General features: G+C 43.7%; 1 protein-coding gene across 1 annotated transcript in view; it reads left to right on the top strand.

Annotated features, from left to right (window-relative positions):
• LOC125178628 overlaps nt 1-14,977 on the top strand; it is a 49,483-nt gene that overhangs the window by 7,937 nt on the left and 26,569 nt on the right. The window contains exons 8-18 of the mRNA XM_047882841.1: nt 140-186; nt 613-715; nt 2,297-2,373; nt 3,931-4,180; nt 4,714-4,887; nt 5,572-5,610; nt 5,651-5,962; nt 6,606-6,693; nt 8,252-8,394; nt 8,891-9,002; nt 9,639-9,757. Coding sequence (XP_047738797.1) covers nt 140-186; nt 613-715; nt 2,297-2,373; nt 3,931-4,180; nt 4,714-4,887; nt 5,572-5,610; nt 5,651-5,962; nt 6,606-6,693; nt 8,252-8,394; nt 8,891-9,002; nt 9,639-9,757 — 1,464 coding nt within the window. The remainder of the gene's footprint in view (nt 1-139; nt 187-612; nt 716-2,296; nt 2,374-3,930; nt 4,181-4,713; nt 4,888-5,571; nt 5,611-5,650; nt 5,963-6,605; nt 6,694-8,251; nt 8,395-8,890; nt 9,003-9,638; nt 9,758-14,977) is intronic.

A 14,977-nucleotide genomic window follows, 5' to 3' on the forward strand; every position in this document is an offset into this window, starting at 1 on the left:
GACGGGTGCTGTGGTGGCGCTGAGGCTGGCCAGGTAACGGGTGCTGAGGGCGACGGGTGCTGTGGTGGCGCTGAGGCTGGCCAGGTAACGGGTGCTGAGGGCGACGGGTGCTGTGGTGGCGCTGAGGCTGGCCAGGTAACGGGTGCTGGGGGCGACGGGTGCTGTGGTGGCGCTGAGGCTGGCCAGGTAACGGGTGCTGAGGGCGACGGGTGCTGTGGTGGCGCTGAAGCTGGCCAGGTAACGGGTGCTGAGGGCGACGGGTGCCGTTAGAAATTAATTATTCAGCAAATGTGTGCTATTTGGATGAAGATTTTTTAGGGCCCACATGTTACCTGAAAAATTGAACTCGATTTGAAGTCACGTCTCAAAATAGGAAACTAAAACAATTCTACGCATTTTAAATTTAATTCATTTATACAAAATTTCAATACACAGTATAAATTTGTGGACTCCATTCCTTTCCAGTTTACTATGTCTTACTATCCTCTCACATAGACGAAATTTTTAGTTGCAGGTAATATCCCGACACGATCCAGGTTATGCTAATTTTATAATTAAAAGTTTTTAATTTTTTATATACCTTCACCCCCACTGATGCCCCCCGTCCCCCAGGTACCTGCGGGGGCCCAAGTACGAGCAGCTGCAGCAGGCGATCGCCAACAGCGAGCTGCGCACCACCCCCAGCACCCCCAACCCCCCCTACAGACTCATCCAGGTACCCCCAGCACCCCCAACAGCCNTGTAGCGCAGTGGTAGTGTAACTGTAGCGCTGCTGTAGCGCAGTGGTAGTGTAACTGTAGCGCTGCTGTAGCGCAGTGGTAGTGTAACTGTAGCGCTGCTGTAGCGCAGTGGTAGTGTAACTGTAGCGCTGCTGTAGCGCAGTGGTAGTGTAACTGTAGCGCTGCTGTAGCGCAGTGGTAGTGTAACTGTAGCGCTGCTGTAGCGCAGTGGTAGTGTAACTGTAGCGCTGCTGTAGCGCAGTGGTAGTGTAACTGTAGCGCTGCTGTAGCGCAGTGGTAGTGTAACTGTAGCGCTGCTGTAGCGCAGTGGTAGTGTAACTGTAGCGCTGCTGTAGCGCAGTGGTAGTGTAACTGTAGCGCTGCTGTAGCGCAGTGGTAGTGTAACTGTAGCGCTGCTGTAGCGCAGTGGTAGTGTAACTGTAGCGCTGCTGTAGCGCAGTGGTAGTGTAACTGTAGCGCTGCTGTAGCGCAGTGGTAGTGTAACTGTAGCGCTGCTGTAGCGCAGTGGTAGTGTAACTGTAGCGCTGCTGTAGCGCAGTGGTAGTGTAACTGTAGCGCTGCTGTAGCGCAGTGGTAGTGTAACTGTAGCGCTGCTGTAGCGCAGTGGTAGTGTAACTGTAGCGCTGCTGTAGCGCAGTGGTAGTGTAACTGTAGCGCTGCTGTAGCGCAGTGGTAGTGTAACTGTAGCGCTGCTGTAGCGCAGTGGTAGTGTAACTGTAGCGCTGCTGTAGCGCAGTGGTAGTGTAACTGTAGCGCTGCTGTAGCGCAGTGGTAGTGTAACTGTAGCGCTGCTGTAGCGCAGTGGTAGTGTAACTGTAGCGCTGCTGTAGCGCAGTGGTAGTGTAACTGTAGCGCTGCTGTAGCGCAGTGGTAGTGTAACTGTAGCGCTGCTGTAGCGCAGTGGTAGTGTAACTGTAGCGCTGCTGTAGCGCAGTGGTAGTGTAACTGTAGCGCTGCTGTAGCGCAGTGGTAGTGTAACTGTAGCGCTGCTGTAGCGCAGTGGTAGTGTAACTGTAGCGCTGCTGTAGCGCAGTGGTAGTGTAACTGTAGCGCTGCTGTAGCGCAGTGGTAGTGTAACTGTAGCGCTGCTGTAGCGCAGTGGTAGTGTAACTGTAGCGCTGCTGTAGCGCAGTGGTAGTGTAACTGTAGCGCTGCTGTAGCGCAGTGGTAGTGTAACTGTAGCGCTGCTGTAGCGCAGTGGTAGTGTAACTGTAGCGCTGCTGTAGCGCAGTGGTAGTGTAACTGTAGCGCTGCTGTAGCGCAGTGGTAGTGTAACTGTAGCACCACTGTAGCGCAGTGGTAGTGTAACTGTAGCGCTGCTGTAGCGCAGTGGTAGTGTAACTGTAGCGCTGCTGTAGCGCAGTGGTAGCGGCACTGAGATGAGAGGAGCCAGTCGCGGGTTCGAGCCTCGGGAAGCTCAGTTCATTTCTCGGTATCACTTTAGGTAGCCGTCAGAGGTGGTGCTTGCAGCACAACTTTGGGTTGGTGAGCTTAGAATAACTCTGGGTGCTTGTTATCTGGGGGAACCTGGGGAGTAATAATGAGGTGTGTTGCAGGGGGAGGACGACCCCGCGACGGAGGAGGCCCTGAGGACAGCTCTGGGCCACGTCACCCACACCGCACCCTACATACCGTGAGTTTTGGGGGCCCTACCTGGGTTCTGTTGGGGGGTTCTATATGAACACAGAATATATATATATACTGGTATTCTATATATGGGGGGGGTTCTGGTTCTATATACCCTCCCCCCATATATGTATGGGGGGAGGTTCTTTCTGTTGACCCTGAGGGAAGTCTCTCCCTTGATCAAAATTTGGGGATCGACCAGGCTTCTGCTCAAGAGTCGCTACACTCGCTCGAAATGTTAAGTGTGTCCTGAGAATATGTTGAATTTTATTAGGGATTTGGAAGAAATAAGGTCTGGGACATTAATGTACATAAGGGCTAATAATTGGGGGACTCTTATGGTTCAAAAGGAGGACTTTTAAGGGACAATGATGGAGATTCTGAAGGAGCAATTGCGCTACGTGGGAAGGGGACTCTTAATTAACGCTGACGAAACGCTGGAGGAAAAAGTCCTCAGCAAAGAGCAGGTCTGGCCGAAAGTCGATGTAGTCTGAGAGAGACCGTCGGTACCTAAATAGAATTGCGAGGGATAATCGAAAGACCGCGGCTGTTAAAATTACTGCAGACCTCAGTGGACACCTACAGACATCAGTGGACACCTACAGACCTCAGTGGACACCTACAGACCTCAGTGGACACCTACAGACCTCAGTGGACACCTACAGACCTCAGTGGACACCTACAGAACCCAGTTTCCAAGAAGACTGTCCCCCGAAAGCTGCACAGATCTGAATTCTATGGAAGAGTTGCAATTAAAAAATCTCTGTATTCTAATAACAATGCTTCTAAGCGTTTAGAGTGGTGTAAAAGCTCCAGAATTGGTCCCTCGAGCTGTGAAAAAATGTGATTTTCTCTAACAAATCATCGTTTACCTTATTCCTAACCTCTGACCGAGTTTACGTTTGGCGGCAGCCAAAAGAGTCGTTTAATCCCGTTTAAGTTTTTTATTCATTTTAAAATAAAAAATTATTCAAATTAAAATTAGAAACAATTTAATGGAAATTAGAAATTCATATTAACATTTTAATCCCGCCTGCCTCCTCCCAACCGTAAAACATGGCGGGGTGATATTTCTTGCAAATCCGGGAGACCGATGGTTTCTCTTCATGAAGAATATTTCTTCATTGAACAGCCGTGAATATTTAGAAATTTTGGAGGACCAAGATCATATAGTGGTTCAACCACTGTTTCTGGAGGGGAACGCCATGTTTCACTATGATAATGTCACACTTTTAGCTGGAATTGTTAAAAATGGCCCGAGAATTTTGTGGATCTCAGAGGTTTCCTTTATTTTGTCTAACCCCTGTATATAACAATAATAATAAATAAATAATAGTAATCGTATAGCTTTCCTTGTGACTACTAACGAGAAGAACCTAGGAATTTGTAGGTGTTTAAAAAAAGACGCACATAAAGCTTTGTTTTTCAACAGCGCTGCTTAACTACCAGCAACTGAGCAATATTCGAGTAATAAGTCATCGACTCAATTTAATTAGTTCGTCTATCTTCCCTTATATATCTTATATACATGTATTCCTTATTTATATAGCCCTCTCCCCCGCAGGTACGGGCCGCCCCCCAGCCTCCCCCTGGCGGGGGTGACGCAGGACGAGTCCTCCACCGACGCAGACGTGGCGCGCAAGAACCGTCTCAACGCCGCCCCCCTCCCCCCCACTGAGGGGGACTACCCCCCACTCCCTGGGGACTTCCCCCCCGTGGGGGAGGGGGACTTCTCTGGCCCCCTGTCCCCCGCCGTCGAGGCCGCCATCGTCAGCAAGTGGGCCCGCGTCATGGGGCCCGACATGGACATTGTCGTAAGGGGGCCCACCGAGCTTTTTTAAAACAGTTAATAAATTGATAATAAAATTCTAAAGGAGTGTGAATATATATGTATAAAAGATGGCCCCACCCCCAGCGAGAGCTGGCTTTGTGATAATTATAATAATTATACAATCAAGGATTGTAAATTTAAATAAATACAATTGTTATGAATAAATAGAATTATAAATGTATAATAATTAAACAATAAGTGATTGTGAATTAAAATTAGGTATACGAGTGATTTATATCGGTATGATCGCCGATTGTTCGTGGATGTTTCGAATTTAATGAAGATATTCAACACTATTTGTTTCACCACTATTTATTAATTTATTATTATAATCATAATTTTTATAATTGAATAAAATAATAAATTATTAATAATTAAACAATAAATTATTGTAAATTATTTATTATTAAATCAGTAACTCACCAACACACCACTCACCCCCCACTCTTACTCGTTATATTTCACTCAACATATCCCACTCGGTGTGCAGTGTCCCACTCATCCCCCACTCTGCAGGTGTGCCAGCTGAGCAAGTTCGAGTGGGGCGGGGGGTTGGGGGTGTCGCTGGAGGGGACGGTGGACGTGGAGGGGGGGAGGGAGGTGCGCCCCCACCACTACATCCGCTCCGTCCTCCCCCAGGGCCCCGTGGGGAGGAGCGGCGTGCTGCGCAGTGGGGATGAGCTGCTCGAGGTAGGGGAGGAGCGGGGTGCTGGGGGATGAGCTGCTCGAGGTGGGGAGGAGCGGGGTGGCTGTGAAGCAGGGAGTCAGGGCTGGGTGGCTGTGAGGCAGGGAGTCAGGTCTGGGAGGCTGTGAGTCAGGGAGTCAGGTCCTACCCTAAGCTCTCAACGATCTTGTGCCCTAGCGATGGATTTTACAGCTCTAATATGAATTTTACAATACAATAGTTATTGATTTTTCTATTAGTTGTATATAATTTAAATGTGATTCTCTCAACTGGTGAATTTTCTGGGAAAAATACGTTTTATTTGCATTTAATTGTCAGTTGAAACGTCGTGTCTTGCTGAAACGGTTTCAACACCGTCGCCCCCTCGACATGCCCTCGCTATCCATGCCCCTCATAACCGTGCGCTCCTTCCCACATATGCGTGCGTTCCCCCTTCCTCTTGGCACCCCATACCCCTCCCCAGGTGAACGGGCGGACGCTGCTGGGCCCCCACATGCCCCCCTTTCCCCTCCCCATGACACCCCCTTACCTCCCCAGGTGAACGGGCGGACGCTGCTGGGGCTGAACCACGTGGAGGTCTTGCCCCCTCCCCATGACCCCCCCTTACCTCCCCAGGTGAATGGGCGGACGCTGCTGGGCCCCCACATGCCCCCCTTTCCCCTCCCCATGACACCCCCTTACCTCCCCAGGTGAACGGGAGGACGCTGCTGGGGCTGAACCACGTCGAGGTCTTGCCCCCTCCCCATGACACCCCCCTTACCTCCCCAGGTGAACGGGCGGACGCTGCTGGGGCTGAACCACGTGGAGGTCTTGCCCCCTCCCCATGACCCCCCCTTACCTCCCCAGGTGAACGGGAGGACGCTGCTGGGGCTGAACCACGTGGAGGTCTTGCCCCCTCCCCATGACCCCCCCTTACCTCCCCAGGTGAACGGGAGGACGCTGCTGGGGCTGAACCACGTGGAGGTGGTGGTCATCCTCAAGGAGCTGCCCAGGGACGTGCGCCTCGTCTGCGCCAGGAGGCGTCAGGGGGACGAGGACCTGCCCCCCACACTGGGGGACCCCAGCTCCTCCCACGCTAAGGTGACATCTCTGTTATTTGTTTCTAATTATTTATTACTGATTATTACTAATTATTTATTATTAATTATTTATTATTAATTATTTATTACTAAGTATTTATTACTAATTATTTATTACTGATTATTTATTACTAATTGCTATTTATTACTAATTATTTAGTAATAATTATTTATTGATTACTAATGATTCAACTTAAGTTGAATAAAAAATAACTTATATTCAGTATTAACTAACTTATCCATCATGATAATAATGTATGAATAAATAACTACGAAGTTTCACGAACAACCAACGTAGGTACAGGTACCTATTTCTTAAAATAACAGCCAATCAGCGGTCACCTTCCATTCCCCAGAAATTGTCAACTAATAATAATTATTTCTACACCAAAAATGATCCCTAGTGTAATAATGATACAATAAAACTTCATTACTAATCGATAATATTTATAATTTTAATAATAAATTGATAAATAATATCAAATTTTTAAATATATTAATACATAATAATAACTATTTTATAAATAATATTAAATATTAATATAGTATTTCTCTAATAGTCAATAATATACGTACATAAGTTCCCCTATAGCACGTGGCTGACCCCCTACCCCCCGTAACTAATATCCCCTCTCCCTCCACAGGGTCTAGGCGGGTCCCTGCAGAGCCTCGTCACCTCGTCCGAGCGCCTCGTCAAGGCCAAGAGTGACGGCTCCCTCGCCTCGTCTGCCGGTGAGTCAAGGCCAAGAGTGACGGCTCCCTCGCCTCGTCTGCCGGTGAGTCAAGGCCAAGACTGAGTGACGGCTCCCTCGCCTCGTCTGCCGGTGAGACACACTCACAGAAATATGCCAGGCTTTGTCTAAAATGCGATGTTGCTCTAGTGTGGGTCATCTTGACACACTTTGGCCCACCCAAAGTTTGTATCAGTGCTACGTCCGCTCTCTGCTTGTGATGTTGGTAAAGGTGCTTATACACGAGGCGAATAGTTGCGTTGACTAGTGGACGCAACTAAAATTTGCGATGATTGACGTGTTCAGAGGAAACTAGCCGTTGCATTGCACGCAGAGCAACTCAAGTTGTTTCGACTCAGTCTAGTGTGCCCAGTGGCGGCTCGGCCTTCGTAGTGAGCACAGGTGCGTCGCTCTCTCTCTCTTGCTTGTCTCCAAGTCGCGTTAGCTCGTACAGCTGTGGAGCTCTCGCACAGCTTCCACCATGCACACCCTCACTCTACAACTCCCAGCACTTAAAGCCAGTAGAGGATCCAGAATTTCTTGGGTGAGTGATTCGAACAAAATCAGTTGTCATGCGAGTTAATCAACGCCTGCTTATAACTCAAAGTTACTTTTCACTAGAAGATAAATCAAGGCTGGCGAGCGGAAGAGCAACACATGTGCACAACACGTCACTGCTTATCAGACTGGGCTTGTGTGTGGCATGCATGTCCCGAAGAAAACTGAGTGTCGTTTGAGGTGGACTATGTTATAGTACTTCTGGGAATATTTTATAGTACATCTGGGAATACTTTTTTGTACTTCTAGGAATAGGTAGACGGTGTGGGTTGATCTGACGAGCGTCGTAGAGCGACTTAGCTAACCACATTATTCGCTTGATTGTTTAGCTGGACTGCGGTTGACGAGACGCGTTCCTGATGCCAAACTTGATAGTTAAGCACTAGTATCTGCGTGATCTATGTTGGCTTTGGTTAACTTGACAGGAAGTAACAAGTCAGTTTTCTTGTTTGGTAATCGGTATAGTTCAGTTCAGCAACCTAACCCTCCAACACTCGCCCCAACAATGAGCCTACGCCTAATTTCTTCTGTATTTGTACGTTGCGAATATTATTGTTGTTGCTGCATAGAATCAAGATTATTGATACCATGCTCAGAAAAACTGATGAGTCGGATTGTCCAATAATAAACACACTTTCTTCGCGCAGCACTGATATGCTATTTTGCCAAGCCAAACCGGCTTTTGATGACTCACAAAAGGCAAAACTAGCATAACTTCTTGTACAAAGTCTCACGAATTTTTCGGCTTTCCAGTATAGAAGGAGAGCGAGAGCGGCTATGATTTATAGAGTTATGATGACCTATATATTATAGGATGAATATATATGTGCCCACAGGGACGCCCTCGCACCATCTGGGGCGGGCATCGAGTATAGAAGAAGATCGAGAACGGTTAAGATGATTAGGATGATCTATATTAGGTAGGATTAGGGTGATGTATATTATTAACGGAAGGATTAGGATGATCTATATTATAGGATGAATATTTATGTGCCCCCCAGGGACGCCCTCGCACCCTCTGGGGCGGGCCAAGTCGCGCAGCCTGGAGCCCCTGACGGGCCTGGCCATGTGGGCGTCGGAGCCCAACGTCATCCTCCTGCAGAAGGGCGACCGCGGCCTGGGCTTCTCCATCCTGGACTACCAGGTGAGGGGCGGGGAGGAGGAGTTGCTGGGGGAGAAGGATAGTGGGGGTGAGGAGGGTATTTGAGGTTAACTATCATCAAACATCTCCTGACTCATACACCGTTTCAACAAGACACGTACACCGAGTTGCTGGGGGAAGAAGGGTATGGGTACTGCTCTGTTGAAGAGGTTGTTGTGGCCGTGAGGAGGGTTGAAGAAATGTAAAAATGGAATGAGGTACTAGTGACAAGGAGTGGGTTGAGGTTCTGCTGGGTGATGGGATGGGGTACTATATGTTATATATATATATTGACATACTATTCTTAACTACTATATATTATATATATAGGGTACTTAGAATATATAGAAATTGTATCTTATCAAGACACTGGAAGACCGGAACAACAGAACCGTCTAGTGATATTTTAAGAATGAAAAGTCAAAACATTAATGAAATATAAATTTAATGTCAGTCAAATATTAACAAATTCTTAATATTAACATGTCCGGCCTCGCAGGACCCCCTGAACCCCCAGGAGACGGTGATCGTGATACGGTCGCTGGTGCCCGGGGGCGTCGCGGAGAAGGACGGCCGCCTCATCCCCGGGGACCGTCTGGTGGCCGTTAATGGTACGTTATGGGGATTATTGTTACACTACGGAATATAGAGAATATTGGTACTTTAGGAACAATATTGGTACGTTATTGAGACTATTGGTACGTCAGCGACAATATTGGTACGTTATTGAGATAATTGGTACGTTATGGACGTTATTGGTACGTTATGGAAAATATTGGTAAGTTATGGACATTATTGGTACGTTATAGGGAATATTGGTATTTTATGGAGACTATTGGTAAGTTATGGACATTATTGGTACGTTATAGGGAATATTGGTATTTTATGGAGACTATTGGACGTTATTGGTACAGTAGGGACATTATAGGTACGTCATGGAAAATTTTGGTACGTTATGAAGAATATTGGTACCTACATTAAGGACAATATTGTTGCCTTATGAACATTATTAGTACATTTACTGGTCCATAGCAACCGCTTGATCCTGGGCCACAGTCGCGTGACCTTGAACCACAGATGTGGGCCTATTGATGACCTTTAATCACATTTCACTCTCTGTAACACATGTTTGTGCAAACCTATCACTAAGTAATTCATTCCCAAAGGGTGTTTTTCCAAGGCTCGAGTTCTTAATAGGAGCCATCAATAAATGCAGTTATACAACCCCCACTCACCTACACCCCCAGGCACGGTGCTGGAGGGGGCGACGCTGGACGAGGCCGTCGCCGCCCTCAAGGGCGCCCCCCGGGGGCCTGTCGAAATCGCCGTCGCTAAGCCAATCAGCGTCCTCGAGTCTCCGGGTCGGGTGAGTAACTAGCCAATCAGCAGTGCATGTTTGAGAAGCATGAAACTAATGGCCAATCAACAACAAGCGTTTCTGGCCAATCATCTGCTTGGGCAACTCATCAGCTTTTCAGCATGCAGTGACGTCCACAAATGATTCGGCCAATCAGAGACGGGTTATGGCTAGCGGTTGGATGCCATGCATCGAAATGACGTTTTTAGCAACTATTTAATCAGTTTTTAATTAGCTAATTTGGGACGTGCTGTTTGAAAGATATTTCTGTGTTAAATCGAGCTTGTCAATGGTTGGCTACTGTGTGAAGAGGGTATTGGGCAGCAGCGAACCAATCAGAAGCTGCAACGATCTGTGTGTTTGTAGTGGTGGTAGCCGACCAATCGCAGGTTGCGACACAAAGGACGGCTAGGGTAGAGGTGGTAGACGATCAATCGACTGCTGCTACACAAAGGACGACTTGGGTACTTGGGTAGGGATGGTAGTCTACCAATCGTAGGTTGCGACACAAAGGACTGTTAGGTTATTAGAGGTAGCTTGCCAATTGTAGGTTGCGACAGAAAAGACTCAGGTTATTAGAGGTAGTCTATGCCAATCGTTGGTACGACAGAGAGGACTGTTAGGTTATTAGATGTAGCTGATCAATCACAGGCTGCGATACAAAGCGCGATAGTAGGTAGTGGTAATAGGCAACCCGCAACCTATCAGACGCTCTGATGCAACATATGTAGTGGATTTATGGTGTAGCCAGCCTATGTCAATGTCTTATGTTAACTGTCTTTCTGCATTAATGCATTAATCAATGCATTTTTTCTGCATTAATGTTCAATGTTTTCGCCATGTGTAATGTGCATGTTGCCTATACATGTTATTAAGATACTGCTTGTGCATTATAGTCCAGTGATTTATGTTAACAGTGAAAATTTAGTTATTGTATGGATAATTTATGTTAAATTTCGTTCAACTTTGATTTGCTTATTTTTTTTTTTTGATGTGCGTATAAAATCACCGTCAATGTCACTAAAGTCGCCGGCCTTTACTAGCCATGCTATTTTATTAAACATAACTGAACCACAACTTTGAACCAAGATCATGTCAACAGCGTGGTTATTATGATGTAATCCAACCATAACAATCGTATATCTGTAATTGTAAAGAACGCTTGGTCTGCTTAGTTTTCCAGACCAGGGCCTATACTTTCAAAAAAGTTAAGAGATCGTAAGTTCATCAGCCAATCATTGACGGCCTTTCAAGTAAAATCCACCAATCATAGACAAGAAAATAGAGCGTATAAGTACTTACGTTAATTCACTTAGCGAGTTTTGAAAGATATGGTCCCAGCATTATATGTTTTGTCGACGAGTGGCGAGTTAAATGCATTATTTGTTGAGTGGCGACTTAAGTGACTGTGACGCTTAAAATTTATTTAGTTATGATGTGTTATTTATTTCTGTTGTGTTATCTGCGTTGGCTGATGCGCTGTAGGCCCATCCTCAGGCACACCCCGGTCAGTAACCCGGCGCGGGTAACCCCAATACCGGGATTACCAACCGAGGTTTACAGGGTAACCAAAAACTGGATACCTCAACTGCATGATGCCTGCAACTCCTTGGGGATACCGTACCTGGTATCCGGGTATACCTGGGCACTGTGATCCAAAATCCCTTGAGTGTGATTCAGAATTATGATTTTGTGAAGCTCAAAATAAAGTGATTCACGGTTATTCCGATGGAAAAGACTTGTGCAATGAATATCTAATGATGAACGATTTATTATGGGATTTTTAGTAACTTTCATTCATAAATTTTTTGAAAAATATTGTACCGAAAATCCTTCTAAATATTTTGTTTGAAATGCTGTAACGATGAATTGTAACCATGCGCTTGAGGTTGATTGCAATTCTTTGACGATAACGGTGATTTTGCATGATTATAAAGTGTTGAACACCCGTTGATTTTGCATGATTAGATAGTGTCCTGTGTTCATTATCTTTATATTTTTTGACTGTGTGATTGATTTAACCCTCTTACATGCATTTCATTTGAATCATTTTATTGACTTGTTTCTGTAGTTTCTGCAAAAAACTGAATGGTCCAGGGGCAACCCGAATATTTAAGGGCAAACTCGCCTGATTCAGGGTAAGCCCGCGAATTCGAGGGCAAACTCGCATATATATGCCTACTTGTCGGCTGTACCTGACGTAGTCGGTTAAAGTCTTCGCATATCCAAAGATTATACCTACATAAGTATGTTAGCAGACCTACATAAGTATATTAGCATACCTACAAAAATAGATTAGCATACCTACACAAATATATTAGCATATATTAGTGAGAGCATATTTTCATTCCATAAATATAATGACCTATCCAAGAGTCAGGCGTACTCTACTTGTCGCCGTGTGCTGAAATAATTAATATTTTTATTTATCCAAAATTGTTGTTTTTATTTCAAAATCGCAAATTGTGCACTTCTTCTCGTGCTGTGAAGTGATTCTGTCCTATTCTGGACATGTTACGTACGTGTACGCATTATATACCAGTAGTTATGATCAATTTCAAGATGTAATGTGCATTATATAACGTTCGTAGAATAATTATATTTTTTCTTTTCTTGACCTTACATTTTACGCGTGTAGAGAATAAACGGTTAGCTTTGCGTGTAAGGCACTATAAGCTTTTAATAAAATCCGCTTATATGAAACTTCGTTTATCAGAAACTCCGCTTATATGAAACTTCGCTTATATGAAACTTCGCTTATATGAAACTTCGTTTATCAGAAACTCCGCTTATAAGAAACTCCGCTTATAAGAAACTCCGCTTATCAGAAACTCCGATTTTAGTGACTTTCAGAACTATTTTTAAAATTCAAAAACGCGTAAAAAAAATAAAATAGTTTAATTCAGGAAATACTCTTGAAATGTCTAGAGAATATTTTCTGTATGCGTGATGCTATATAATAAAGTGGGGAAAACCTACAGCTCTAATTTATCGACGGTGCTTAAATATAAATGTATACCATCGAATGTTTTCTTAGCTGAACCGTTTTCTGTGCTACCTTCGGAGGCAGACTACGATAGCCATGAGAGACTTTACTGAAATTTTTATAGACTTTGTGTTTTAAACTTTGTATTGGGCTTGATTACTTCTGCAATTTTGATTTCGTTTTGAAGGCTTTAGTGAATCTGAATAAATTCCGTCATTGAAAGATTAAAACTTTTATGTAAACATATTTATCAATTACAACAATGACATATACCGTAACCTATTTAACCAACATTTGTGTTCAATAAATAAATAAATTTGAAAAAATAAACGAGTTTGATTTCACAATATTTGTTATTTAATTCAGTTCAGTCAGTTACATGAAATAACTTCGAAAATTAATTTGCGAAAACGAATAATAATGATTTATTTGGTTATTGAAAATTAACGTATATAAATTTTTTGACAAAGAATTGCACATCACGAGAGGTTTGAACAAATAATAGTTTTATTCTCGAGAATATCTAACTTTTACTACAAGCTATATTTGTTTAATTTTTGGGAATAATCCGTATGTGGATTATTACCATGTGGGATAGGCTGCGATACCACAGAAATTAGGCTCTTTTATCCATGATGAAGTTAAGGTGTGGGTTAATGAATTTCCTTAGTGACATTTTCAGAATGATTTTATAACATTGTTACTGAATTACGTTTAATTAATCACTGCCCTAGCACTTATTGAGCAAATTTGATATAATTGCGTACTGGGTCCGTTAAAGTTCAGCCAGATTCTGAGTTTTGCGGCGGTGTTTTCTTCAATTGATTTGCACCATCCATCGCAAATTACACCCACAATCTCGCGATCGCACCTCAATATTTTCGTCAATAAACATGAACGAGCAGATTTTAGCTGACCAATTAATGGAAGGCCAACGAATGGCTACAACCAAAATTCAAATTACCCCGAACAATAAATCGAAAAAATTGGTATTTGTACGTTCAAATAACGAATTATAGGTGTAAGCTTTGATCTTTTCCGTAGAACATAACATATATAAGTAGCATCAGGCGCCAGGCGATGACGAATTAAGGGCTGACGCCTGCGCCTGACCTCGTGCCGAGCGCCTTATACAGTGCGTGTCCTATATAGGGCGCTTCAGTATAGTGGGCGGCATATTTATTTATAAGCCGCCCATATATTTGTATATAATCCCTCAAATATGATGAGTATCAATAATTAATAGGATAATGAAACACAGCCAAAGACTCTGACGGGATTTTCAAAGAAGTTATCTTTATATAAATATATATCGACGTTTGTCCGTGTGTGTTGTAGGCCTGGCATCGCAAATATATAGAGGCTATTAAGCGCGGATATAAACTGATCATGAAATTCTATTCTTGATGGGAAAATTAGAAGTTTTAGTATAAAAGGAGGAGGAACTGTGAAGAGCAAGTATTGAAATTTAATTTGCCATCAGTATACATACATTATAATATAAATTATATATTATAATATAACTAATATTAATTATATATTATAATATAAATTATAATAAAAAGAATTTTTATCCATACTTTGAATGGAAAGTTTTTACTCCTATGTACAATTAAGGGTTTGAAGGGGTCTTTATCGAATGGGAATACACACGATTTATTATTATTGGAGGTATTCCTTATGTAATGACGGGATTCTAAAACTTCGGGTATTGTTCCAAGCAATTTTGCCGGTAATTAATAACTGATTGATATTCTTTGGAAAAAAATTATATGATTTGTGATGAACTTAATTCTTGAGATTTATTTTCTTGCCATCATTGAAGCGGAGGATATTTTTATAGTGGTCATTATAAGTTATTAGTGGCATTCACGGGAACTTATACGTCACTGAGAGGGAAAGAAACACAACGCCTCGAGAATTTATTCGTGAATAATTAATACACTGTTACCTGGTCGTTTAAATTACTTGTTCGTAACGTTAAATTATTACCATAATTATCGTGACGTTCTTCAGTCGCGTCTCGGTCACTTCATCGTATCGCTCATGCTAAATTGTTGCTGATTTATGAGGCTATAGCTTACCTGAACCTCTGATGTAACTAACCTCCTGTGTGGCAACTAACCTCCTGTGAGGTAACTAACCTCTTGTGAGGTAACTAACCTCCTGTGAGGTAACTAACCTCCTGTGAGGTAACTAACCTCCTGTGAGGTAACTAACCTCCTGTGAGGTAACTAACCTCC

This window comes from Hyalella azteca, unplaced genomic scaffold (assembly GCF_000764305.2).
Source record: "Hyalella azteca isolate HAZT.00-mixed unplaced genomic scaffold, Hazt_2.0.2 contig11444, whole genome shotgun sequence".
NCBI classification, from domain to species: Eukaryota; Metazoa; Arthropoda; class Malacostraca; order Amphipoda; family Hyalellidae; genus Hyalella; species Hyalella azteca.